The following is a 25,323-nucleotide window of genomic DNA, read 5'->3' as shown; positions in this document are numbered from 1 at the left end:
TCGTCCCCAACAACCGTGGTGTGAGGTTCTGGTGTGGGCTCATTATTATGAGCAGGCGCGAACCAGCAATGTTGTCATGAGTCGTCATGAGTTGTCATTATTATGGGGGGTTGATTCAAAGGATCCGACGGTTATAGTTTTGGATTGGAAGATTAAGGTTTGTCACTCACTTGTTCTTATCGTGAGGCGAATTTTTGTGCGGACGTGGTTGCTAAAATGGGCTAGGATCATGAGCATGTTTTGATGATATATGAGTAATGTCTTACTCGAATTAGTTATTTATTGCTAGTTAATGTTTTAGGTTGATTACCCATGGGATGATTGTTATTTAGTTGTTTTCTTTTGGGGGCTTCGGCCTTCTTGTATCTCGACTAAAAATAATTCACAAATATAGCACAATAGGCAAAATTGACTTTTTTTTGTTATGATTCGTACATCAAGTGACGGTCATTAAAACTGACACTCATAACCGCAACGTATGGTAAAGGTGTACAACCAAACAATATTGACATTGTCGGTTGAACTATTTCTTACATAATTTTCAGCATTCAAGCATTTGGTACATTAGTAGTCGTCGACTAAGAGAAAGTCTATGTATTTTTGCCTCGTCAGAGTAGTTCACCGTTTTCCCTCTGTCTCTGGCACTATGTTCATCGATTTAACTCCACCTTAAAAGCTCCAAATCAACCTAAAATCAATTACCATCATCTTATTGTTGAATACATATATGATCAAAGAGCTTCTTCCCACATACCCTATCTCCATTTTCAACCTTCTCAAATTCTATGCAATTTCGCCCACCATGAACATCATAAGTGATTAATGAGTTTGTATTTAAATCAATAATAAAGTGGATCACTTAATTTACATTGTAATTAACTTAATTGATAGCAAAAATAATTAAATATAATTATTTTTCAACGGGGGGAGGGGGGGCTGATTTTAAGAGAAGACGTATAAAGAAAAAGAAATACTCCAGATATACTATTGAAAATGGTAATTGTATATATCTATAACATTATATAAAGGATTATAATATTTATTTAAATTATCAACTAAAAAAAATGAGTTTCCTTAAAAAAAAATATCAATTAAAAAATGAGTTAACGAATATACCACAAAAGTTGGAGGAATTATTGGTCATATTTTACTTATTTTATGGTCGAACTCTAGATTATCATAATCTTTTCTATGAAAATTGAAGAGTAAACAAAATATTAAAGGGGGATTGTTAACGGCTGCCCGAGGTATTGTTTAAGAAATTAAACAAATAAATATTTTTTTAGATATTGTGTATTCTATTTATTTATTTTTTTGAAGGAAGTGTATTCTATTTTTAAAAAATTAAAATATTGCTCTTTTTAATATAAATCATCTCTTTATTTTTATTTTTAGTTTTTAACTAGTGCATGGGAGTTATATATTTTACTTGTATAGATACATCCGGTCTATGTTATGAAACGATCGAATAAACGATTAAAAAAAACAAATGTGTCACTAACTTATTGCAAAATTAAATTTCTGAGCAAAGGAAAAAAAAAAAAAAATCAACTTAACTAACTAACTCAGCTTATTAACCAGCGCCGTCATTCTCGTTCGTATCGTCTCTACGCCGGCAGCTTCCACCGCCGTCTTAGGTTCCATTTCTTAGATTTCGATGAACTGAGCTCCGAACTTCGAACACCACGTCGTTTCATATTTTCTCTATCTTGCTCTTTCTCAAACATGATCAAGGAGCTTCTTCCCACAGACCCTATCTCCATTTTCAATCTTCTCAAATCCTACGCACTTTCACCCACAAACATTCTCAAAGCCAATGAACTCTTCCGCCAAATTCCCAGACCCACTTTATCCCATTGGAATATCATGATCCGTGGTTGGTCCCAAACCAACCAACCCATTGAAGCCATTCGCAACTACAATCTCATGTATAGCCAAGCCTTATTTGGTAACAACCTCACTTACCCTTTTCTCCTCAAAGCATGTGCTCGTATATCTAATGTTTCATGCACTACAGTTCATGCTCGTGTTTTGAAACTTGGGTTTGACTCGGATTTGTTTGTTTCGAATGCTTTGATTCATGGGTATGCTGGATTTTGTGAACTGGGTTTTGCGCGTAAGGTGTTTGATGAAATGTCTGAAAGGGATTTGGTTTCTTGGAATTCGTTGATTTGTGGGTATGGTCGGTGTAGGAGGTATAGCGAGGTTTTGGTTGTTTTTGAAGAAATGAGGATGGCTGATGTGAAGGGTGATGCTGTGACAATGGTGAAAGTTGTTTTGGCGTGTACGGTTTTGGGTGAGTGGGGTGTTGTTGATGCTATGATTGAGTATATTGAGGAAAATAAGGTGGAGGTTGATGTTTACCTGGGAAATACATTGATTGATATGTATGGCCGGCGCAGTATGGTTGATTTGGCTCGACGAGTGTTTGATCGGATGCGTGATAGAAATATGGTTTCTTGGAATGCTATGATTATGGGTTATGGGAAAGCAGGAAACTTGGTTGCTGCAAGGAAATTGTTTGATGATATGCCGCATAGGGATGTGATCTCGTGGACTTCTATGATCAGCAGTTACTCTCAAGCGGGTCAGTTTGGAAAGGCAGTGAGGCTTTTCCAAGAAATGATGGTTACTAAGGTGAAGCCAGATGAAATAACGGTTGCCAGTGTGCTCTCTGCGTGTGCTCATATTGGCGCACTTGATGTTGGGGAGGCTGTTCATGAGTATATCAGGAAATATGACGTGAATGCTGATATTTATGTTGGAAATGCTTTGATTGATATGTATTGCAAGTGTGGTGCGGTTGAGAAAGGATTGTCGGTGTTTGAAGAGATGGGGAAGAGGGACTCGGTATCGTGGACATCAGTTATCGCAGGCCTTGCTGTTAATGGTTCTGCAGATTCCGCACTTAATTTATTTTCACTGATGTTGCGAGAAGGTGTTAGGCCTACTCATGGAACCTTTGTTGGAGTTTTGCTGGCCTGTGCTCATGCTGGAGTGGTTGATAAGGGGTTGGAATATTTCGAAAGCATGGAAAGAGTTTATGGACTGACACCAGAAATGAAACATTATGGTTGTGTTGTGGATCTTTTGAGTCGTTCTGGCAATTTAGGAAGGGCTTATGAGTTCATAAAGAGGATGCCCATGGATCCTGATGTTGTTGTATGGAGGATATTGCTCAGTGCTTCTCAGGTTCATGGAAATCTACACTTGGCTGAGATTGCCACAAAGAAGCTTCTAGAGACGGATCCTTCTAATAGTGGCAACTATATATTGTCCTCTAATACTTATGCAGGGTCCAATAGGTGGGAAGATGTTATTAAAATGAGAAGATTGATGGAGGAGAGTAATGTACATAAACCATCAGCTAGCAGTTCCGTAGAAATAAACGATTCAGACAGTTCTCAAGATACACGTTTTGTTGAAGTTCCGTAGAAGAATCATTTATTACTTTATAAATTGATTACTTTTGTGGGACACCACGGTCAATAGAAGGGAAAAAACAAATGGTCTTGAGATTTACACCTGACTCTTGATGGCCTAATCGTCTTCGATTTCTCACAAGTGACTTATATCTGTCGCTACATGTACATGTTGAGTTGCTTGTTGTGGATTAGAGATTGAATTGCTAAACAAGCAGAGGATTAATAATGCCTGGTTGTATCTAACCATTAAGAATGTGTCTTAATGTACCATGCTCATACTGAAATCACCGGTGGCTGCTGTTACCTCATATTACCGCTTCATAATGACTCATCGAAGTTGCAGCAGAAGACGACAAACCTCTTAAAAAAGACTAGCCATATAGCAGCTTGAGATAATGACATTAAGGACATCATCAAATTCATGAGGCAAAGGTTGTTTAAGCTTCTGCTTTCTGTGATACCATTTTATCCACTTGGGTATTGAAAGGGCAGACAACTTGACTCTTTTCGAACCCATATATACTTCCAGTCACATCTTTCAACTGTTATTAACTAGACACTGGTGTATCAAGCAGTGTTATAATACTGCACTCAAGTTCCAGGATATATACAGCATGAAACTTATATACATATTACATTGTTAGCAATCAATATACAATACTTGATAAGAGATACTAGCACGTCCAATCACATACTCCCCAAATTTGGATATAATTTTTTGTATAAGCTGTTCTTGGCACCATTTGAGCTATGATTCTTGTTTTTTATTTTTGGACAATTATTCTTGGTCTTTTGCATGATTTGTCTTCTACAACTTATCAATGTTGTACTGTGATATACCAATACTAATTATGGACAAATGAGAGGAAACAAGTATTATTTTGCTTGTCAAAAAAAAAAGTATTATTTTGTTTGCTGTAACCACTGCATGATTTTGTTCCTACTTTTTTTTTCTTTCTTTTCATTGTTACGTACACGAAATGTTCACTGTTGAGAACATATCATTTCGCATAAGCTTCTTCGAGAGTGGCTTATGGTGATGGTTCTTGTTTGGTTTAGATCTGACGTCTGAGTGATTAGTTTTATAAGAGATGTGACGTATATACTCGATGTCTCAAAATTTTGGATGAAGATGTGTCAATTTTTTTTTTATGTTCTTGGACTATATTTGAATTGACGATGAAATGGAATGCAATAGGATGGTATAAAATGGTGTGACGAAGTATTTCATTGTTTGGATATTTTTTTTAAATGATGAATGAAATCTAATGGCATCCATTCAGTCTCATTCCATTGTCTTTTCTCATTGTGTTACCTCTCCTATTTGAAGGGTACGGAATGGAATCACTTTTACTAATTGAACTTTAGATTTTTTTTAATTACAATTTTATCCTTATATATTTTAGGGTTAAATATATTTTTGATCCCTATAAAATTGGGAACTTCTAAGTTTAATCCTTACTTAATTTTAATAGCTTTTTTAGTCCCTACAAAAAGAAAATTACATGTAATTTTAGTCCTTGTATAAACTAAATTTGTTTAATTATCTTTGAATTCTTAAAGTTTTGAACGATTTTTTGGAGACATGTTTAAAACATTATAAAATGTTCATTTACTAAAAAAAATATAATTTTTTAACAAGAGAATAAATATGAATTTTTTTTAAACGACAAAAGTTCAAGAAAAGAGTAACAAAAATCTGGACGTAGAAATCAAATTGAGATAATATTTTGCAGAGGAACTTTTATAATGTTCTTAAAAAGTTTACAAAAAATTGTTTATAAGTTTACGAATTTAAGCATAATTAAACAAATTTAGATTAAGAAGAGACTAAAACTAAATGCAGAATGTTTTTATAGGGACAAAAAAACTATTAAAATTAAGTAATGACTAAATTTAAAAAGTCTCAATTTATAGGGATTAAAAACATATTTAACCTTCTATTATAATCTATTATTCAACACTTCCTTTATCCAAGTTGAGACAAATCAAACAAGATGAATGAGTGTAACCAAAAAAAAAATATTCAAGATGAATGCAGGGTTTTTCAATTCAATCCAAACTCCAAAGTCAAATTCCAGGATGTGAATGAGTAGTAAAGGGATATATGAAGTTCATTATGTTCCTATGTGTATCTCTGAGTTCAACTTGTGTCTGCTAATAAAGTGATGACGTTATAACGTCATAATTAACACTCCATTGTTTTTTTTTTAAAGTAGTTTAATGGTCAGGATTTCACCCCATTAAGATGAATAAATGAAAAATTTATAATTCAAACCATGACTTATGTATATTGTAATGTCTTTATCAAGTGAATTATGTTCACATAACTAACACTCTATTGTTTATTGTTAAAAAAAAAAGTATTAAATAATTGTCACGTATTGCACCTCAAACAAAAGTTTTTTCTTACTCTCAAAGAAAAGCTACAACGTTTTTTTTTTTTTTAGGTAGACATTCTGAATATGTAGTTGAGCTTGATATGTTGAATAGTCAATGTATAATAAAGTTTGCATGGTATGGTCTTCCATACTTGTTCAATTATTCAAAGACCATTAAACCCTCAAATCGATAAATAAATTGGTCCAATTACTTCCATTTCTCAATGGAACCTTCCTCCGATGGACTCTTATAAATGCAACATTGATGTTACGGTTTATGATAACCAAGACTTCATGTCGATAGATATGTATATACATATCAAACACACAAAAATATGACGATTTATCGACTAGTGTTCCTTTTTGTTCTTCGATACTATTTGAAAATTAATGGATTGGACCTATTTTGTTAAGTAATCAAAATCTTAACACAAAGTTATAAAGTTGTTAACCAATTAGCAAGATCAACTTAGTTCAAGCTAGTCCTGTTTTTATTCTCCCTCCGTCCCACAATAAGTGCGTTTTTTTGTAAAAAAAAAAAATTGTCTTAAAATAACTGACTTATTTCATTTTTCAATACAATATTAATTATTTTTTTATTTATAATTATAATTAATATCACTTTCATCACTCTCAATTTATTATCTTCCACTTTGCATTTATAATAATGGTGAATGCACCAATACTTGACAAAATCACTTAAAACTACATTTCTCTCATTCATTTATACATTTTTCTTAATACTCCCTTCAGCCATAAATATAAGAGAATAATATTTTTTACACTCTCCAATCATAAATATAAGAGAATAATATTTTTTTTAGGTTCATTGAATTATTAATGTATATATACTATAATATAAACTAAATACATCATTTATTCAATAAACTTGAAAAATTAATCTTCTTTTATATTTAGGACTAATGAGAGTATGTGAAATGAACAAATAATTCACTTAACGTAAGACGGAGATAATATCATATTCAACCTTATAATACTTCTTATCTTAAACACAAAAGAAGGAATTTTTTTAATTTTGTACTCTATTTTCTTTCACTTTACTATCCTTGATATTTCTTTTGAAAATTAAAACAAAGAGAAGACAAAAGAGCTTAGGAATATCCCCTCATATACCCAATGGCCGTTTTTGCAGGTATTTCAAAAATTTAAAAAGGGTCATTTACCTTCAAAAAGACAAACAATATTGACTTATTATTATTGATAATATTTAATATTATTACATTTATTTATTTTTACATATAAAAGAAATTTTCAGTTTTTTTATTCTTCTGACAAAAAACAAATGTGTCACTAGCTTATTGCAAAATTAAATTTCTGAGCAAAAGAAAAAAAACAAAAATTCAACTTAACTAACTCAGCAGCATATTAACCAGCGCCGTCGTCATCGTTCGTATCGTCTCTACGCCGGCAGCTTCCACCACCGTCATCGCCGAGTTACTTCGTCGTTTCCGCCGTCTTAGGTTCGTTCTCGTTCCATTTTGTAGATTTCGCTGAACTGAGCTCCGAACTTCGAACACTGCGTCGTTTCATATTTTCTCTATCTACTACATTTCTCGATCAATCTTCACACTCTTCGATGCACTACTACACACTTGCAACGTATTCTCTCTCAATTTGTTTCAATTTCGTTTTCTCACTAACTTCACTCAATTATTTGTTTTTGAATTATGATAAATGGATGTTGAAATTTTGTTAGATTTGATAGTTTTTTTTTATTAATTGCTGATTAATTACAAAATAAAAGTGTTAGGAAATGTGGTATCTGAGTTTTTCAGTTGTGAATTTGTTATTACTGCATTACAAAATTTAGTGATTATTTTGCTTTGGATGAATTCATACATATCTGACTTTGTTATTTTTTTGCATTAGGTTATTGATGAATCGCTGATTGGTGTTGGTGAAATTGTTTGTGTGAGAGTTGAGTTGTGCAAGGTCGAGAAATATGAATATTGATATAGGTTGTAGTTTGCCACAGTCAAGAGTTTTACACGGAGGCGCGGGGACTAGTTACGGACAAAAATATGTAGGTCAAGCAGGTTGTTTCGACTTTAGAAGGAGAGGTTTTGGTTGTGGTTTACTGGGTAAAAGTGTTTTGAGGTCGCGTTTTAGTGTGGAGAACAAAGTTAGTTGTATTTCTGCTTTGAATGATTCTGGTGATGAGTTTAAAGTTTTGAACAAGAAGAGAAGCGTGTCATCTAAGAATGAGAAACTTCTTATGGGATCTAGAAAGATTTGGTTGAAGTGTCAGGGTAGTGATTCTTTAGCTTATGTTAATGGAAATGGTCGCAATGTTGATTATGTGGAAGGTTCGGGTGAGGATTTAGGGGTGGTACCTGTAGCTGGTGTTGAATTGGATGTTTCAGGGGAAGAAGGAGGGAAGGTTGAGAGGGAAATAGGAGTAGAGGAAAAAAATGTTGATGAGTTGAAAGAACTATTGCAAAAGGCCGTGAAAGAGCTTGAGGTAGCGCAAATAAATAGTACTATGTTTGAAGAAAAGGTTAAAAAAATATCAGAGACTGCCATTTTTTTGCATGATGAAGCAGCCCGATCTTTGGATGATGTTAATTCTACCCTTGACAGCATTCAAAAAGTTGCAAATGAAGAACATATCGCTAAAGATGCTGTCCAAAATGCTACAATGGCTCTTTCATTGGCCGAGGCAAAACTTCAGGTAGCTATAGAGTCTTTAGAGGCCGTGAAAGAAGTGCATGAAAGTTCTAATGAGAGTGATGGCGATAAGGACTTGACAGAAAAGGAGAGCACGCTTTTTGTTGCGCAAGAAGATATAAAGAAATGTCAGGATAATTTGACAAATTGTGAGGTAGAGTTGAGGCGCTTGCAAAATAAAAAGGAGGAGCTGCAAAAGGAAGTTAGCAAATTGCAAGAAATTTCTGAAAAGGCACAACTGGATGCAGTGAAAGCTGAGGAGGATGTTACAAACATAATGCTCTTAGCGGAGCAAGCTGTTGCGTTTGAACTTGAGGCTACACAACGTGTGAACGATGCTGAGATTGCTTTACAGCGAGCTGATAAGTCTTTTCAAAATTTGAATGCTGAGGCTGTAGAAACTATACAAGTAGAAGATGTCGTTCTTGTTTCTGAGGAGAACATGGTAGAAAGTTTTTCTGATGATGTCACAGTTGGTAGTGACAAAGATTTGGCCACAAGCGATGATGCATCTTTGCCTGCCAAGTTACCACCTGAAACACAATCTGAAAAAACCGGCCAAATTTTGGAAGAACCAACACAGTTGGATTATATAAGTGATAATGAGAATGGCGTCCAAACAAAAAAGCAGGAAACACAAAAAGATTTTACTAAAGATAGTTCACCATTAGCTCCCAAAGCATTATTGAAGAAGTCATCTCGATTCTTTCCGGCATCGTTCTTTTCTTTTCCTGAAGAGGAGGCTGAGTCCACACCAACATCGGTTTTCCAGGGCCTCATACTATCTGCGAAAAAGCAGTTTCCCAAGCTAGTTCTTGGATTATTGTTAATGGGAGCAGGGTCCGTATGATCTTCATATATCTTATTCTTTTATTGTTATCTATTTCAAACTTTCTAAATATTAGGACGACTTTTTTAAGATTTATGGACAATATGATTTAAAATATCAAGTACAAAGGGATATCTCATAGATATACGATACATGTCACCTTTAATTGAGTTGCTCAATAAATTTAAAGGAGACTATATTGTGCCTTATTGCCATGTATATTTATATGCAAAGATTATATACAATGAACATATCCAGTATTCAACATATGATGGACTTTTTTATTTCAGAGCTGCTGTCTATGCCAGTAGAGCAGACAAAAATGCTCAGCTCCTTCAACCGGCAGATGTCATTATGACCAGTGCTGAAGAACTTTCTTCTAATGCAAAGCCTCTCTTTAGAAAACTCCAGAAAATCCCCAAGAAAATTAAGAAGATTATTGCGTCGTTACCTCATCAAGAGGTTTGCTTTTCTTCATTCTTTTCACTTAATTTGATGATTTATTTTATAAATTTCATCTAACTGTAGCATAAAATATTTATCCCAGGTGAATGAGGAAGAAGCCTCCCTCTTTGACATGCTCTGGTTATTACTTGCAAGTGTTATATTTGTGCCAATATTTCAAAAAATCCCTGGAGGTAACTCAATTACCATGATTTCTGAGTCTTGAATTGAACATAGTCTCTTACAGTATTATCAAGGTTGCTTGTCTATGACTAGATGTTTTAGACAGAATGTGATAAGCCACCAAACTACACGGTTGCTTCGATGAAACTTCTATGTATAGATAATCTCCATTCTATTTGACTCATTCTTCTGTTTCTTGATGATTAGCGATTATGATCAATGTTTTCAAAATTGGATTGGTCCTTGAACTGGTAAATAGACTTGTTTTTTATGGTTTTGAGCTCTGGTGAAGGTTGAAGAAGGTTTTAACATGCCTATATATTCTATAAACATATACTAAAATATTAATATTTATAACATACATACGCATATACATGTAAGATTGAAGCATCACCGAAAGAGTACAATATATATATACAATTGATAAGAATAGTACGCTACCTATACAATACATTTATATCGATCAGATATAATATTCTACAATAAATAATCAAGTTTAGCAACAGATAAATACAATAGTATTCTAAAATTTCCTTCATTTGAAGGATTTAATATATAGAATGTAATGTGATATTTAAACATCAGACATAGGGCCCGTTTGTTATAGTTTTTTTTTAAATAGATTTTTATAATGTAAAATCTTTGTTATAATTTTTTTAAGAAAGCTTCAATGAAAAAATTCGTTTGAATAACTTATCTTAAAATGTCATTCTAAATATTTCATCATTTTGTTATAATTTTTTTTGGATAATAAAATTTTAAAAAATCTCTAAAAATAAAAAGCTATTTCAAATAGCTTTTCATTAAAATCATTTTTGAAAGATGTCTTTTTGAAAGAAAAAAAATGTGATTTTTATTATGTAAAATCTCTAACAATGAATATTTAAGATAGTGAATGTCAAAAATCTCTTTTTAACTTATGACAAATGAGTTTGAAATAACTTATACTATTAAGTAAATTTCCAAACAAGAATCACTTTTAGAAATACTAAGGAAAATCCATTTTTTTTAAAATCTAAAACAAACGGACCCATAATTTGGCTTAGTGGCACCAACATTTGTTTGGTCCTCATTAAACCATCTCCAGTTTTTATGGTTTGACTGGTTTTCTGGTTCAGAATGGTTTCCAAACATAGTTTCTGAGGCCTTATTTGACCTACCAGTGGACTGGTTAATGGGTTACCTGCTCTAACTTTCTGATTTGGTCAGAGTTTGTAAACTATGGTTATGACATTATGAAACTGTTATATTTCGGGAATTTTTTTTACTTCACTTGAATAGTAAATTGTTGCTTTCGTCAGAAGGTTCTAACCATTATCTGGATGTGTTAAATATCTTTTATAATAGCCGGGCATACTAAAATTTCTTGTCCTACATTCACATTTCATTGTGCTGATGCTATGCTCTCTATCTTGCAACAATGTTTAGGTAGTCCTGTTCTTGGCTACTTGGCTGCTGGTATCTTGATTGGGCCTTATGGTTTCTCCATCATTCGTAACGTTCATGCGACAAAAGCAATAGCTGAATTTGGAGTTGTTTTCCTTTTATTTAATATTGGCCTGGAGGTGGGGTTTTCTATAAGTTATTGTTCTACCTTAACTTCGAACATCACCATTATCAACTAATCAGGAGCTAAACTGAAGATTTGAATTGCTTTGTTGTTTTAGCTCTCTGTTGAAAGGCTTAGTTCTATGAAGAAATATGTTTTCGGATTAGGTTCTGCGCAGGTGATTGGGAACCTCCATCTTCCATCCTTGTTATTATTGTTCACCTCAAATTTTTTGTTACACTATAGTAATGCCTGACGATTCATAGTATGTATGGCTGCAACAAATATAGGTTTTGGCAACTGCTGGAGTTATTGGCTTGGTGGCTCATTATATCTGTGGCCTACCTGGCCCTGCTGCTATAGTTATCGGGAATGGCCTGGCTTTATCATCCACTGCTGTTGTTCTGCAGGTTAATAAACAAATCATTATATGCTTTAAATTTTTTATTTTTCAAGGTATACTTTCACACACTAGTTTGTTTAACATTGCTACTTTCCGTGTCTTGTCACCGTCTGATTTTATAATTTTATCATTATGCTTCCAATGTTTCGGTAGAATTTCCCCCAGAATTCATTTCAATTTAACCTGTTCAACAACATACATACACATATCTAGAAAGTAGAAACGTCAACCAGAATTGATATCCTTAATCTATATATTATGTCAGTCTTAACTCTTAATTACCTAAAGGCAACTATGTCAAAGAACATATCAAAACTCTATTTTTGTAAACATTTAAAATAAGAAACTATCCTTATCCCATATAGCTTCATTATACTAGTGTTAACATAACACAAACCACTGCAAGCCATGAAGACCTGTTGATAAGAATAATGACTTGGTAAGATCATCAAATCTCACAAACCTACTACTTTACTACTTGCAAACCTAAAGGAGAGAAATGGGGTAGGTCACACTAACTTGGTAAGGGAATAATAATAAAGAAAACATACAAGAAGGTGAAGGATGTTTTTGCATGAGTATATAGACCCTAACATAACCCAAGACGTAATGTAACTAAAGGAATAAAATTTTACTGTAATCCGAATATATTATGCACACCTGTCATTTTGTTTCCTCGCTAATGACAAATGGCGTTGTAACATCAAAAGCCATCATGGATATTTGACGCTTGTAGTTAGAGAAAAAGTGATAATTAAATCCCATCCATCAATGCCAAGAACATTCCTTTCTAGATTTTGATTACAATTCAATGCTATCAGTAGTTTCTTCCAATGAACTAGCACAAACCATATACTCATCAAAACCACCATTTTTAAAAATTTAGTAAAGTCGAAATAAATGAGAACCATGGAATATAGGTTGGTGAAAAATAAACAAATTATTGAAGTAATAAAGTAGGGTTTCAAATATTAAGTAAAGGGAAAAAGAATGAAAACTTCATGTTATGATTATGGTTTAACATAATAGGTGATTTGATGAAAAAAACTAAACACTAGCTCTTATTTATAGTAATATATAAGACTCAATATCCTAATAAAGTAGGGAAACAAAGCATTACAATAACTAATAAAACATACGGAAACCAACACTAAGATAATCTTTGTTACTTTAAAAAGATGTTTAGATTTTTTTATCATCTAACATTCCCTCTAAGGCTAAAGCATACTAACCTTTTTGTATCATATCTTAATTGAATAGAAGATCCATATTCTTGGAAAATTTTGTCTCTTTCATTAAGAGAAATAATCAAATAAAAACATCACTATGTCAATATTCTCAAACCACTTTGAAGAGCCTACTTTATCTCTTCCAACGACTCGGGAAAAACAAGCTAAGTTGTTCCTGTTTGGAAATCATCCAAATGGAGGTTGTGGGCAACACAGTGATGTAGCTATAATATCTCCTGCATTTGGTTGAATTTGGAGTTGGAAATTTAATTCTATGGCCAGTAAACTTACTAATTCTTCTATAATTTTAAAATATCATTCGCAAATATGAAACAATTTTTATAACCTCAATTCTTTCAAAATGAATTCTTTTATGCTTTATTCTTTAAAAATGAATTCCAGTTTATGGAGCACAAACACTGCTAGTTTTAGGCACCGCACGTTCTTTTTCTTACACGTATTCAAAACAACACCCTTACAACGACATGTGTTAATAGTGTCCACTAGTTTTGTTTTATTTCATTTTTGCTCTGACACCTCGAACACAGGCGAGACGAGACACTATTTTATGATATATTGTGTCATAAGCATAATGTATGTAATGACTCTTAACTGCAAACAATATTATATAATATTTATTATGCTATATAGTATTAGAGATATAATTTTTATAATCTAAAATTTATTAAGTAGATATGTATAAAATTTACAAAATAGAAACATATGTGTAAAGATAAACAAGGAAAAGACATATCTTGTCATTAAATAGAAACATATCTTGTCATTAAATAGAAACCTATGAAGCACGGACACGATACGTGTATCGGATACGTTACGTATCCGATACGGCGATATGTCAAAAATTGAAAAACATAGGATACGATACGTTTAAGATACATATATTAAAAAATTAAAATAAATGAAAATTAAAAAGCAGTGTTTCAAACCAAACTCAAAACTTTGGCCAATTAAAATAAAATGGAAATTGTGAACCATTGTCATAAACCAAACTCAGAAGCCAACAAAATCTTTAACACATTACTAAATATTAAATCTAAACTAAGATATTGGAATGGTATCAATGTCATCTCCTCCTTCACCATCATCAGTAAACAGAACGGCTTCTAAATTTGGTTCATCAAGAGACAATGATGCAACTTCAAGAGTTCCAACACCATCAAAGCTTTCCCATGCATCTCCACCAATGTCCCACATCTTAGTATTCCCTTCTTTGTATTCTTCACTTTTCCTACCCAAAAGCCTCAAATTTGTATGCACATAAACCAAGTCTTCAGCCCTTTTAGGATTTAACTTATTTCTTTTTAAAGAGTGAACGAATGAATAGGTACTCCAGTTCCTTTCACAACAAGATGAAGAGGTAGGTTGCACAAGAAGCTTCAAAGCAAGCTTTTGAAGAAGAGGGGCTTAACGGTCAGACGTATCTGAGACGAGTCGGCGGCGTATCTTGGCGTGTCGGCGACATATCAGATTTTTTTATTTTTATTTTTTAATTAAAAAATTCCGGATACTCCTTTGATATGTATCGACGGCATATCGGAGTATCGGGACGTATCGGATACGATTCGGTGGCTATTTAGGCGTATCGGTGCTTCATAGATAGAAACATATCTTGTCCCTGGGAGATTAGCTCACATGGTAAGGGATAATGCATATTATATGCAGGGGCCGGGGTTCGAACCCCGGACACCCCACTTATTCACTTTAAAGGTGAATTTCTCTAGCCACTAGGCTACTTGACCAAAAAAAAAAAATAGAAACATATCATGTCATTAAATGGGAAAAGACACTGTACATTCTGTCTATATTTTTTTGTGAGTCTGTCAAGCTGTAATAGTTTCAGTGAACTTGTTTTGCAGGTGTTGCAGGAAAGAGGCGAGAGCACATCACGGCATGGACGAGCTACATTTTCTGTTTTACTTTTTCAGGTAATTTTGCTTCTTACCCATTTTTATGGATGCTTACAAAATTTCTCGTCAAATGATGTACTAAAGTTTACAGAGAATTTAATTGTGAAACATAGATGGCGGAACTTTGTCTTATGAGTGAGTGGTTTATGTAGTTTGTTTCAGTACCTCATACCGTCGCCTGTATCTTCCAGCTAAACAGGATCTCTCATAGTTGCAGGAGAGGTTATTTGAGTGATCATATCAATATCATTGCACTTTGCAATTTACATAGTTTACAATTCTACGTGCATACTGATTCTATGCCAGTACCATGTTATGGGAGAGTTAATTCATGACACATGATAAACAAGGATCTTCCTAATGATCACGACATCTTCCTAATAAACTGAAAATCTGCATCTGCTGTTGAATGTTGGGGAAAATGGCTGCACTCATTTACAGATCTGCCCATCAAGATTTTTACGTACTAGTTTATTAACAGGGTACATTAATGGCACTATTGCGGCACCGCGCCTCGTTGCCACAGCTGGCCACTATCTAGGGTTCTTCGCATCACATTTTGGTGTTGCGATGAAAATCACAACTTTTTGCGTGCTTTTGGAGAAAAAAGTGGAAGTGGTCGCTGCGAGATCCTTCTGACGTATCTACAATGGGTGTTTGGATCCTGTGGGTAAAGGCGAAACAAAAGTAGTCAAAAGAGGGGAAGTGGTTGCATGTGGGTGAGAGTTGTTGTCATGTGAAGAAGAGAAAAAGGAGGAATTGTGGTTTCTAGATTTTGGGGATTACTGAAGCAGGGGCTACAGCAATAGGGAGTAAGAAGTGTGATTGCTACACTTTTTTGAAAGGAAAAAATTATAGTGAGGAGGGTAAGCTGATGGGGAAAAGGATTTTTATTTTTTTATTTTTGAGCATTAATATACAGATAATATAGATTATTTAATTGCTAACTTTTTTTTATTAAAAATAGCTGCCACCAGTGTGCGCTATCTTGCTATAGTGTTTTTTGGGTCAGCCGCTACACGCGGCTATCCAAGATTAACAACCATTATTCTATCAAGATTCTCAATAAGCATCCTTCACTTTGTTGCTCTATCTGGTCAACTGTTTTGTGAATTTGAAATTCCAGATTTTGCCTGTTTTTTTATTAGCTCTGAATGCCTTTCATTTCTTTCTTTAATCGGTGTTGCAATATTTTGACCCAAAATTTATTTTACTCTTGTTTCTATTCAGGATTTGGCTGTCGTAGTCTTACTAATTCTCATACCTCTTATTTCACCTAATTCTTCCAAAGGAGGGGTAAGATTTTTCTAGACACTCCCTTGTCATCATAAACTACTTATTTCTGTTAGGTACAATATATTGCTGTCATGAGGTTTAGCTGTTTTGAATATGTTTAAATTGCATGAACCTCGGTGGAGAGTGAGAACATTTGTGACATGAGAAGTTCAATGATTTAGTTTGTCACGTATAAAAGAGGCAGTCTTTGTTTTCAGGTTGGTTTTCAAGCCATTGCTGAAGCTCTTGGACTGGCTGCTGTTAAGGCAGCAGTTGCCATTACTGCCATAATTGCAGGTGGACGATTGGTAAGTGGTTTTCAAAATGACATGTGAGGTCTCATCAGTACGACTTCTAATTATTATTACATAACCCTAGTCTTGTAGCTAAAGCTTTTTTATACTTGAAGGAAATATCAATTTTTCTTGTCCTCATGAATTGCTATATCTATTTTTGTTTTACTAATATTTAATTTAAGTGCTTTTCAAATCAATTGTGTATAGGGCATAAAGCTAGGCCATCAATTCTATAGTTTCACATGATATAGATGCCCATGTGAAGCACCATTAGATATTCAACTAGTCATAATTGATGGAAGTTACCAACCAGTTGCAATAATATAATGTTCCTGGTTGTTTATAACGCATGACCTGCCATGGCCTATGGGCACTAAAGCTAGTGCTTTAGGCCCAAAAGTTTGCATATTATATAAATATTTTCCGTATTATTACAATTCTTGTATAGTGGCACTGTGGTTAACCGATTTTTCAAAAAATAATATTCCATGGGTTCGAATCCCATCTGTCACTTTTTAACATTTTTTATATAATCTTCTTTACTAAAAAAACGGTCCGTAAATACTAAAATGCATTTTGCAAGAATTGAACACATGATCTACATTAATAAAACCCAGTGACATCACCACAATCACAAATTACAATTGAAGAAGTGTTTTCACTATATCTTGTTTGCATATACTTTTTTTTTTGTCACATTTACTTATTAATAATAAATACATTATTTAACCATTTTGACCTCTCAAATAATGGTTAAGTTCTACTATACATATATATATAGGGGTTTGCTAGGATACACCCACTAGTTTTTATTAAGGTGTGTTTTAGCAAAGATATAACTAAAAAGTTGTTAAATACACCTTAAGGTGAATGTTGCTAAAACACACATTCTAAAAAATAAGTGGGTGTATGTTAGCAACTCCTATGGGCATTTGCTAGGATACACCCACTTATTTTTTAGAAGGTGTGTTTTAGCAAGTTATAACTAAAAAGTAGTTAAATACACCTTAAGGCGTAGCTTGCTAAAACACTCCTACATAAAAACTAGTGAGTGTGTTCTAGCTAACCCCATATATATATATATATAACAAAAATTTATATAACTTCAAAATTTACACATATATAAAATATCAATTTTATAACAAACAAATAATACAATTTTTTAAAAAATTATCATTAATTTAATAAAAAGGCCTTATTTAACAAGGCTAAAATATGGTTTTAGTCCCTGCAAATATGCCTCGTTTTGGTTTTAGTCCCTGTAAAAAAAAATTGTTTTTGGTCCCTGCAAAATTTTTTGAGGGACTATCAAATTTTGCAGGGACCTTTTTTAAAAACAAAATATTTTGCAGGGACCAAAAACTACAAAATGGGTTCAGTTATAATGTGTCACGTATGCAAATCATCACAAAAGTGGGGTCAGGGACTATTTTCAAAAACAAAAAATTTTGCAGGGACCAAAAACAATTTTTTTTTTTTACAGGGACTAAAACTAAAACGAGGCATATTTGCAGGGACTAAAACCATATTTTAGCCTATTTAACAATTTGCTTTAGGCCTCCAAACACGTTGGACCGACCATGTTATAACTGTCGAACTTATGAGGCCATGGTGAAAGTTTCTTTATAGTTTTTGTGCCTTGTGTTAGTGGATTAATGCTGTGGCCATTCAGGATCCTAATGATAAAACATAAATCATAAAAAAGCCATTTGTTCAGTGGAAAAGTGATATTTTTTTGGGGTTCAATTAGAAGGCTTTGGATAGTGATACTTCATTTGCAGATATAGTGTGGGCTTTGTACTGAGTTTCCTCTTCTTCTTCTTTACAGCTCCTTCGGCCAATATACAAGCAAGTCGCAGAAAATCAAAATGCTGAAATATTCTCAGCCAATACACTTCTTGTTATTCTTGGGACCAGTCTTTTGACTGCCAGGGTACGTGATTATCCTATTGCTTTGCTTTTCATCCTTTCCTTTGATTTTTGACTAGCTGAAGAGTTTCTTCTAGTGTTTTTGTTCATTATAAAAGCAACTGTTCATGTTTTCTGTAATATTATCTTAGAATAATTTAAGACAAATTAGAAGGCTAACAACCAAGGTTTGATTGTTTGGTTTAAGCACTACTCTGAAAACGGAACAAACTGGTCGGACCAGCTCAATGTGAACTGCTCCAGTAGTTTATCCAGTCAAGCCTGTATACTGCTCCAGTAGCTAATCCAGTCGAGCCTTCATCATTGTAACTAGAGAACTAGTGTCATGACCGATCAAACCTCTATAATTGAAACTTTTATAGAACTTGTCTCACCAGTGAATTAGATATTGACTGCTTAAATTAATTACATTTTGAAAATTTAACTTGTTCAGATTTTTAACCACAAGATGCACCAGTTATGGTGTTGTTTGAACCACAAGAAATTCAATATTTTTTTAAACTTCAACACTGTTAAATGTTAATTATATAAAAAATGATAATATTCATGTGTGTGTGTCTTCTTGTTAGACCATCAACCATAACCCGACTCGATGACTGGTCTAATGCTCAAAACTTAGGGTTTAAGTTCATTACTTGTTGTGTCCATTAGCCCGACTTTGACATTTTGTCCTTTTTTCTTATAACAGGCAGGACTTTCCATGGCATTGGGAGCATTTTTAGCTGGTTTACTACTGGCAGAAACTGAATTTTCCTTACAGGTTGAATCTGATATTGCTCCATATCGTGGCCTTCTTTTGGGGCTCTTCTTTATGACGGTAGGTGCTGAATATAAAAAATTCGCAAATTTACTAACTGTTTTATTTTATTTGTTCATGTGACAAACATTGTTTTCATTTTGAACTGTTGAAATTTGGGGGCTAACTCATCCTTACAAAACCGGCTTGTAAGGTGAGTGCTGAATATAAAAAATTTGCAAATTTACTAACTGTTTTATTTTATTTGTTCATGTGACAAACACTGTTTTCATTTTGAACTGTTGAAATTTGGGGGCTAACTCATCCTTACAAAACCGGCTTGTAAGGTGAGGAGTGCCTCCTCTTTATAAACTCTTCCCAAGAGTCCTATCTATCTTATGTGGGACTAAATCCACCCCCTCAAAGCCAACACAATGAAGGTGTTGGAGGCTGCAATGAAAGCAAACCAAAGGGCGCAATTTAGGCGACTAGGGGCGGACCACAATAAAGGCGGAATTTCCAACAAGAACTATCCTTACAATTTCATTATGATGTCAATAGTTGCAGACAGTTACTATTGATGTGACTACAATTGTGGTTGTCGAGTCCATCATTACTGCAACAGTTACTATTCACGAGCAATGAATTGGCCATTTGAGAAATCATACATTAGAGATGAAATCATACAGTAAATTTTTTCGAAGAGCAGAGTTCATTTTGTGTTATATGTGTCCTCTTCTGAAAATTTATTTCCTGCATTGAATGCAAACTCTACAGGTCATCTCTGTCTTCTTGTTTCCTTTCCAGATCGAAATTTGAAAGATTCTCCCTCTTATCTCCATCTTCATTATTCACCATAAATGATTATGATCAGGATTTCATGCCACTAAGTTATAGTTCAAAATGGAAACCAAGTTAGATCCTTCAATGAAGAAAAAGCGAAAAACTATTTGAAGTTGAAAAGTTTAGATATCAAACATTTTCTTTTGCTTCGTCCATACAAAGTAACTAACTGCTCTAATTTTTTTATTAATTTAGTTTTGTATTCAGCAACAGTTGTGTGAAGAAGAGTTCAAAGTTTAAGATTATAAAGCAACTGAAAAAAGAATTCAAGTAGAGTATTTCTTTGTGCTAAATTCAATAAATTGTAAATGCTTGTTGTGGACTGATAGTCTCACAAAAGCATCACATATGTAACAACATTAACTGAACTTTATCACACTTAAGTGGGATTTGCGTTGGAGATATAACTTCATATTATTACTAGAAAGAAAACTGATATTTTTCAAGCAAGCTGAAGGGTTGATCTAAAACCCAGATTTAACAGTTATGTTGAATTGACCAGAAAAATATTGATTTTTGTTGTTGATTTGTCTTTGGATTTCCCAGTATTATTGTTGCAAATGAGTTAAAGATCAACCCAACGTCAATATGTAACTTGTGTAATCAATAGCAATTATATTTTGTGACTTTTCAGGTTGGAATGTCAATCGATCCAAAACTTTTTGTTTCAAACTTCCCAGTCGTCACGGGGACATTGGCACTCTTAATATGCGGCAAGACTCTCTTAGTTTCTTTGATGGGTAGAATCTTTGGGATTTCCGTCATTTCTGCTTTAAGAGCTGGACTTCTTCTTGCTCCTGGTGGAGAATTTGCATTTGTGGCTTTTGGAGAAGCTGTTAATCAGGTTTTTGTTTTTTAATACTGTTTTCCTTACCAAGAATCTGTGATTTATTAATACTATTTTGCTCTTGATCTTTATATTAATGTAAAATAAGTCATTTTTCTGGAGTTAGTTTAATAAATGGATAAATAATAGTTGCTGGTTAGAGTGCCAGACAAGTGCTGAAAAATTAAATTTGCATTTCGTTGCCGTTAGTTTTGTTTATTATCAATCATCATTGTAAGTTGAAAAATACAAAATTATTTGTGTATTAGTAGCTGCGGAGAAGTTTCGTTTTCTTGATGATATGTAAAGACCTTTTGCTAATTGACATTTCTGCAGGGCATAATGTCTTCCCAGCTATCTTCTTTGTTGTTTCTTGTTGTGGGCATTTCAATGGCCATCACTCCATGGCTAGCTGCAGGAGGCCAGCTGATTGCTTCCCGTTTCGAGCAGAATGATGTTAGAAGTTTATTACCTGTAGAAAGTGAGGTAAAATCTCTTAAATTGGTTGCAGCCCTGTAACTTCGTTAGTTGCACATGGTCATAAATTTTTATCCTTAGAATCTATGAAGCACCTACTCTGACACTGACACCTGTAGTTTTGCCATTTACATTTTTTTATTTGGAGTTGACGTACAAACTTAGTAGTTACTGAATTTTGGATGTCATCTTTTACAGACAGATGATCTGCAAGATCATATCATTATTTGTGGATTTGGACGAGTTGGCCAGGTAAATTCTCTATATTTTGGTTTGCTTAGTTAGTTTACATAAATGTGCTGGAATTTACCTTTGTTATTTTCAGATCATTGCACAACTTCTTTCCGAGCGACTTATTCCATTTGTTGCACTAGATGTGAGAAGGTAACACAACATCCCTAATTTAAATTTCTATCCTTTTCTTGTAATTGTTCTTATGGATGAATGATTTGATGTCTATTACTATGTTTGTAAGCTTATAATATGTTACGTTATCTCTTGGGAATTAGTTTATTGTGATTTCCCTATTTATTTAGGATCGAGTCTGCGTATCCCTATTACGTTAAACTTTTGTATGAAGTTAGTATCAAGTTATTATCGATAATATTCGAAGTTCTTATTATTTTTCTCATCCTTTTATCTAAAACATATATCTTCAACACTTTTCATACTTCTTTTATCTTAAATTTTCAAGTTGTTTTATAATAGGAGTAGTTTAGATAATAGATACTCTTCTTTAGTACAAGTCTTTTTGAGTTCAATTGAGGCCTTTGACTTTCGTTCAAAGGTTTGTAGGAATAAATCTTCCATCTTCCCTTGATGTCTGTGCAATTTTGGGTAGGACACAGAAGATGATGAACTAACTTGCTATCCATATTTGCCAATATTAACAGTGAAAGAGTGGCAGTTGGGCGAGCACTCGATCTCCCTGTGTACTTTGGAGATGCTGGCAGTCGAGAGGTAGTACTTGCAACTTGGGTACATGTGTCACATACTTGTCGTTGCCTGATTTTCTTTTTAACGGATGACTAGGTCCTTCATAAGATCGGGGCTGAAAGGGCATGTGCTGCAGCTATTACTCTAGATACGCCTGGAGCAAATTATAGAACAGTTTGGGCTCTGAGTAAGTACTTCCCAAATGTGAAGACTTTTGTTCGCGCCCATGACGTTGATCATGGAGTGAATTTAGAGAAGGCTGGAGCTACTGCGGTAATATTCTCATACCTACTTCTAGTATTCATGTTTTAGTTACCTTACAGGACAGTCCCAAAACCGTAGGAAAAGAGTCATTTAATTCTTGCTTTTTTATAGCAAATTGAAAGCAAAACTGGCTTTTAGTGGAATGATTACTGTAGAATTTTCTGTCATTTGCAGGTGGTCCCAGAGACCTTGGAGCCAAGTCTTCAATTAGCAGCTGCTGTGCTTGCTCAGGTAAATCAAGTTTCATTGAATGCTCTAACCAAATGCTCTGCATCCGGTGCAGCCAAATCTTGACCGTTAGATCATATATGATTTGGATTCAACGATGTGGATTTGGCTGGACGAGCTGTACAGATGAAGAGGGTCTGAGTTGATTTTTTTTGCCACATAAATATTGATCAAATGAAAATATTTTTGTCTCACTGTCACTGGTAATATGTCTCTTTTATTTGATTATGACATTATTGAGAGATAAAAGATCGTGGTCATTTCTTCTTGAAATGAATTCCTGGTTACACTACCTGAAAATTTCCCTTCTCATATTAATTTACTGAGGAACAATAGTTGTACTTCATAAAAAATATGAAGAGAAAAAAAAAGGAAATGAATATGTTAGGTAATGTTTAATGTAGGCCTTCTGAGAATCAAATCATTCAAAGAACAAGTTTTGATTATACCAGCTTATATGAATATATGAAACAGTAATATAGCATGGAGATCTTTGGCCTTCAATTTTCTAAGCATTCTTTCTTTCTTCAGGCTAAACTTCCGGCATCAGAGATTTCAGCTACTATAAATGAATTCAGATGCCGACATCTAGCTGAGCTTTCAGAGGTATGCATTCTGAATCACCAATCTAGTCCTTGAAGTAGGGCGTTGTCAAGTTAGTTCCTGGAACTGAAGAGTTTCTGAATGATTCTCAAATTGAAATCCTCAATCACATTAGTCCTTGCTACTTGCTAGACAATTTCAGTGTCTAAATTGACTGATCCAAAATGACTAATATGATCAGAAAATTTTAATTGTAGGGACCATTTTAAAATATTAATAAAATCAGGGACTAAATTGATTGCACAACATTATTTTAGAGATTAAATTAGTGATTTTCTCTTTTAAACTAGTTCAAAATTATGAAATACTCAAGTGATGTATGAATGAATGTATTTTGTTCTTGTTCTATTTATGCAGCTGTGTGAAGCAAGTGGAAGTTCTCTTGGTTATGGATTTACAAGAATTATGAGCAAAACCAAATCTCAATCTCCAGATGCATTAGATTTAGATGATGCCCAAGTCTCTGAAGGGACACTGGCAGTATGAACTTACCTCACGTATACAAAGTAGAAAGCAGAAGAAAATAAAGGTTAGGGAAAAGGAAAAAAAAAAAGTGGGAAAAAAAGTTGTATAGCAGATTGTAAGTTTCATTATGTACAGAAATATAGCGGGATAGAACGAGATGCAATATATTTTCATCTCATTGTCATCTTTTCTCTCTTGCCGGAAAATTTTGGCTCCAAAATTTGTCAAATTCATGTCGAGAATAATTTCTCTGTTGCTGCTGTTGTATATGCTGATGGCATTTGTTTGCCTCAGTTTTTTGGAAGACATTGTCCCCCATTTTTGTATTTTTTTCACTTTCCAATTCGGTTCTTACAAATGGAATTTCAATCATAGTGAAATAATCGCAATTGATGAAGATGAAGCGATTAAGGGTGGTAGATCAACCGTAGTGTTTCAAATACTTGGATGTTGTCTGGCTCTCATGCCTTTCTTCACAATAGGTTTAACCTTTGATTCAACATGTTCGTCACTTCCTTGAACCTTCCACTTCATGCTCAGGGGTTTCATTTGATTATTGGCTTAAATGTACTTTTGGTTTACCTATTTTCAGAAAAATGAAAATTTGATCCCCCTATTTTAAAAACAACATTTTGTCCCCCAATTTTGATTTTGAGTTTTGGTCTCCCACTCCATTTTGTCCCCCAATTCCTTGAAGAATATAAATATCACATTAATCATTTAGAGTACTTCATTAACTACTAAAATGAAACACACTAAGTGGTTAATGACTTAAATTTTATGATATATCAATAGATATACGATTAATCATAACAAAAAAGTAGATAAACCGTCGATATATATAATAATGTTCTTACAAATATTTGGGAGGGGATTTCCTCAAGTGTTTTTCTCATGTTGCAGTGTGGGAATCTACACCATTAAATTTATTATCTCTCTTAATTTCAAGTTTTGAACATTTAGATTTTGAAGTATTTATTGTTTAAAGGTTGAGATTTTACTGGACCCTGTAGTCACCGTAGAGGATCCATTTTCCAAATATCTTGTTTGTGGTTTTTAGGTACATTATTTTAAGTTTATTGTATTTTATGAAAGCGAATAATTAAGTTGAAATTGCAAAAAAAATAATAAATAAATAAAGTTTAAACATTTGTTTCATGGTTTAAAATTTTATTTTTCAAATTCACGTGCTTAGGAATCCTATTAAAGAGAATATCATTTTCACAAATGTGTTTAATAAATAAATAATTGTTATAAAAAAAAAAATTAAGGGTGTGTTTGTTTCAAGTTTACCAAATTTATTCCTAGGAATAACATTCCTTGGAATATAAAGATGAGAATTTTATTCTAAGGAATTTAGGAAAAATATGTTTGGTTAACTTTATA

The 25,323-nt window shown here is 33.6% G+C and overlaps 2 protein-coding genes across 2 annotated transcripts; both read left to right on the top strand.

Moving 5' to 3' along the window:
* The first annotated feature begins 1,534 nt into the window (after positions 1-1,534).
* On the top strand, positions 1,535-4,203 carry LOC25498886 (pentatricopeptide repeat-containing protein At2g22410, mitochondrial). Its single transcript, XM_013593868.3, has one exon. It carries the CDS (start codon positions 1,726-1,728, stop codon positions 3,433-3,435), a length of 1,710 nt encoding a protein of 569 aa, XP_013449322.1. The 5' UTR covers positions 1,535-1,725; the 3' UTR covers positions 3,436-4,203.
* Positions 4,204-7,096: 2,893 nt separating this feature from the next.
* Positions 7,097-24,320, top strand: LOC11435887 (K(+) efflux antiporter 2, chloroplastic). Its single transcript, XM_003623842.4, has 21 exons — positions 7,097-7,287; positions 7,697-9,334; positions 9,614-9,785; positions 9,871-9,961; positions 11,379-11,515; positions 11,618-11,677; positions 11,790-11,909; positions 15,009-15,077; positions 16,290-16,355; positions 16,553-16,642; positions 18,459-18,563; positions 19,248-19,376; positions 20,773-20,982; positions 21,301-21,450; positions 21,640-21,693; positions 21,767-21,825; positions 22,335-22,401; positions 22,474-22,650; positions 22,816-22,872; positions 23,401-23,475; positions 23,830-24,320. Exons 2-21 carry the CDS (start codon positions 7,770-7,772, stop codon positions 23,956-23,958), a joined length of 3,582 nt encoding a protein of 1,193 aa, XP_003623890.3. The 5' UTR covers positions 7,097-7,287; positions 7,697-7,769; the 3' UTR covers positions 23,959-24,320.
* The last annotated feature ends 1,003 nt before the right edge of the window (positions 24,321-25,323 follow it).

Source organism: Medicago truncatula, chromosome 7, assembly GCF_003473485.1.
Source record: "Medicago truncatula cultivar Jemalong A17 chromosome 7, MtrunA17r5.0-ANR, whole genome shotgun sequence".
Taxonomy (NCBI): Eukaryota; Viridiplantae; Streptophyta; class Magnoliopsida; order Fabales; family Fabaceae; genus Medicago; species Medicago truncatula.
The sequence above is the reverse complement of the archived record's forward strand: the minus strand, read 5'-3'. Positions and strand labels throughout refer to the sequence as shown.

Bases quoted from the DNA above. Each gene is read 5' to 3' on its own strand.
- LOC25498886 (XM_013593868.3), top strand. From the start codon at position 1,726: ATGATCAAGGAGCTTCTTCCCACAGACCCTATCTCCATTTTCAATCTT.
- LOC11435887 (XM_003623842.4), top strand. From the start codon at position 7,770: ATGAATATTGATATAGGTTGTAGTTTGCCACAGTCAAGAGTTTTACAC. The intron at 16,356-16,552 runs GTAAGATTTTTC...CTTTGTTTTCAG, and splicing joins CTAATTCTTCCAAAGGAGGG to GTTGGTTTTCAAGCCATTGC. The intron at 21,694-21,766 runs GTAAATTCTCTA...TGTTATTTTCAG, and splicing joins GATTTGGACGAGTTGGCCAG to ATCATTGCACAACTTCTTTC.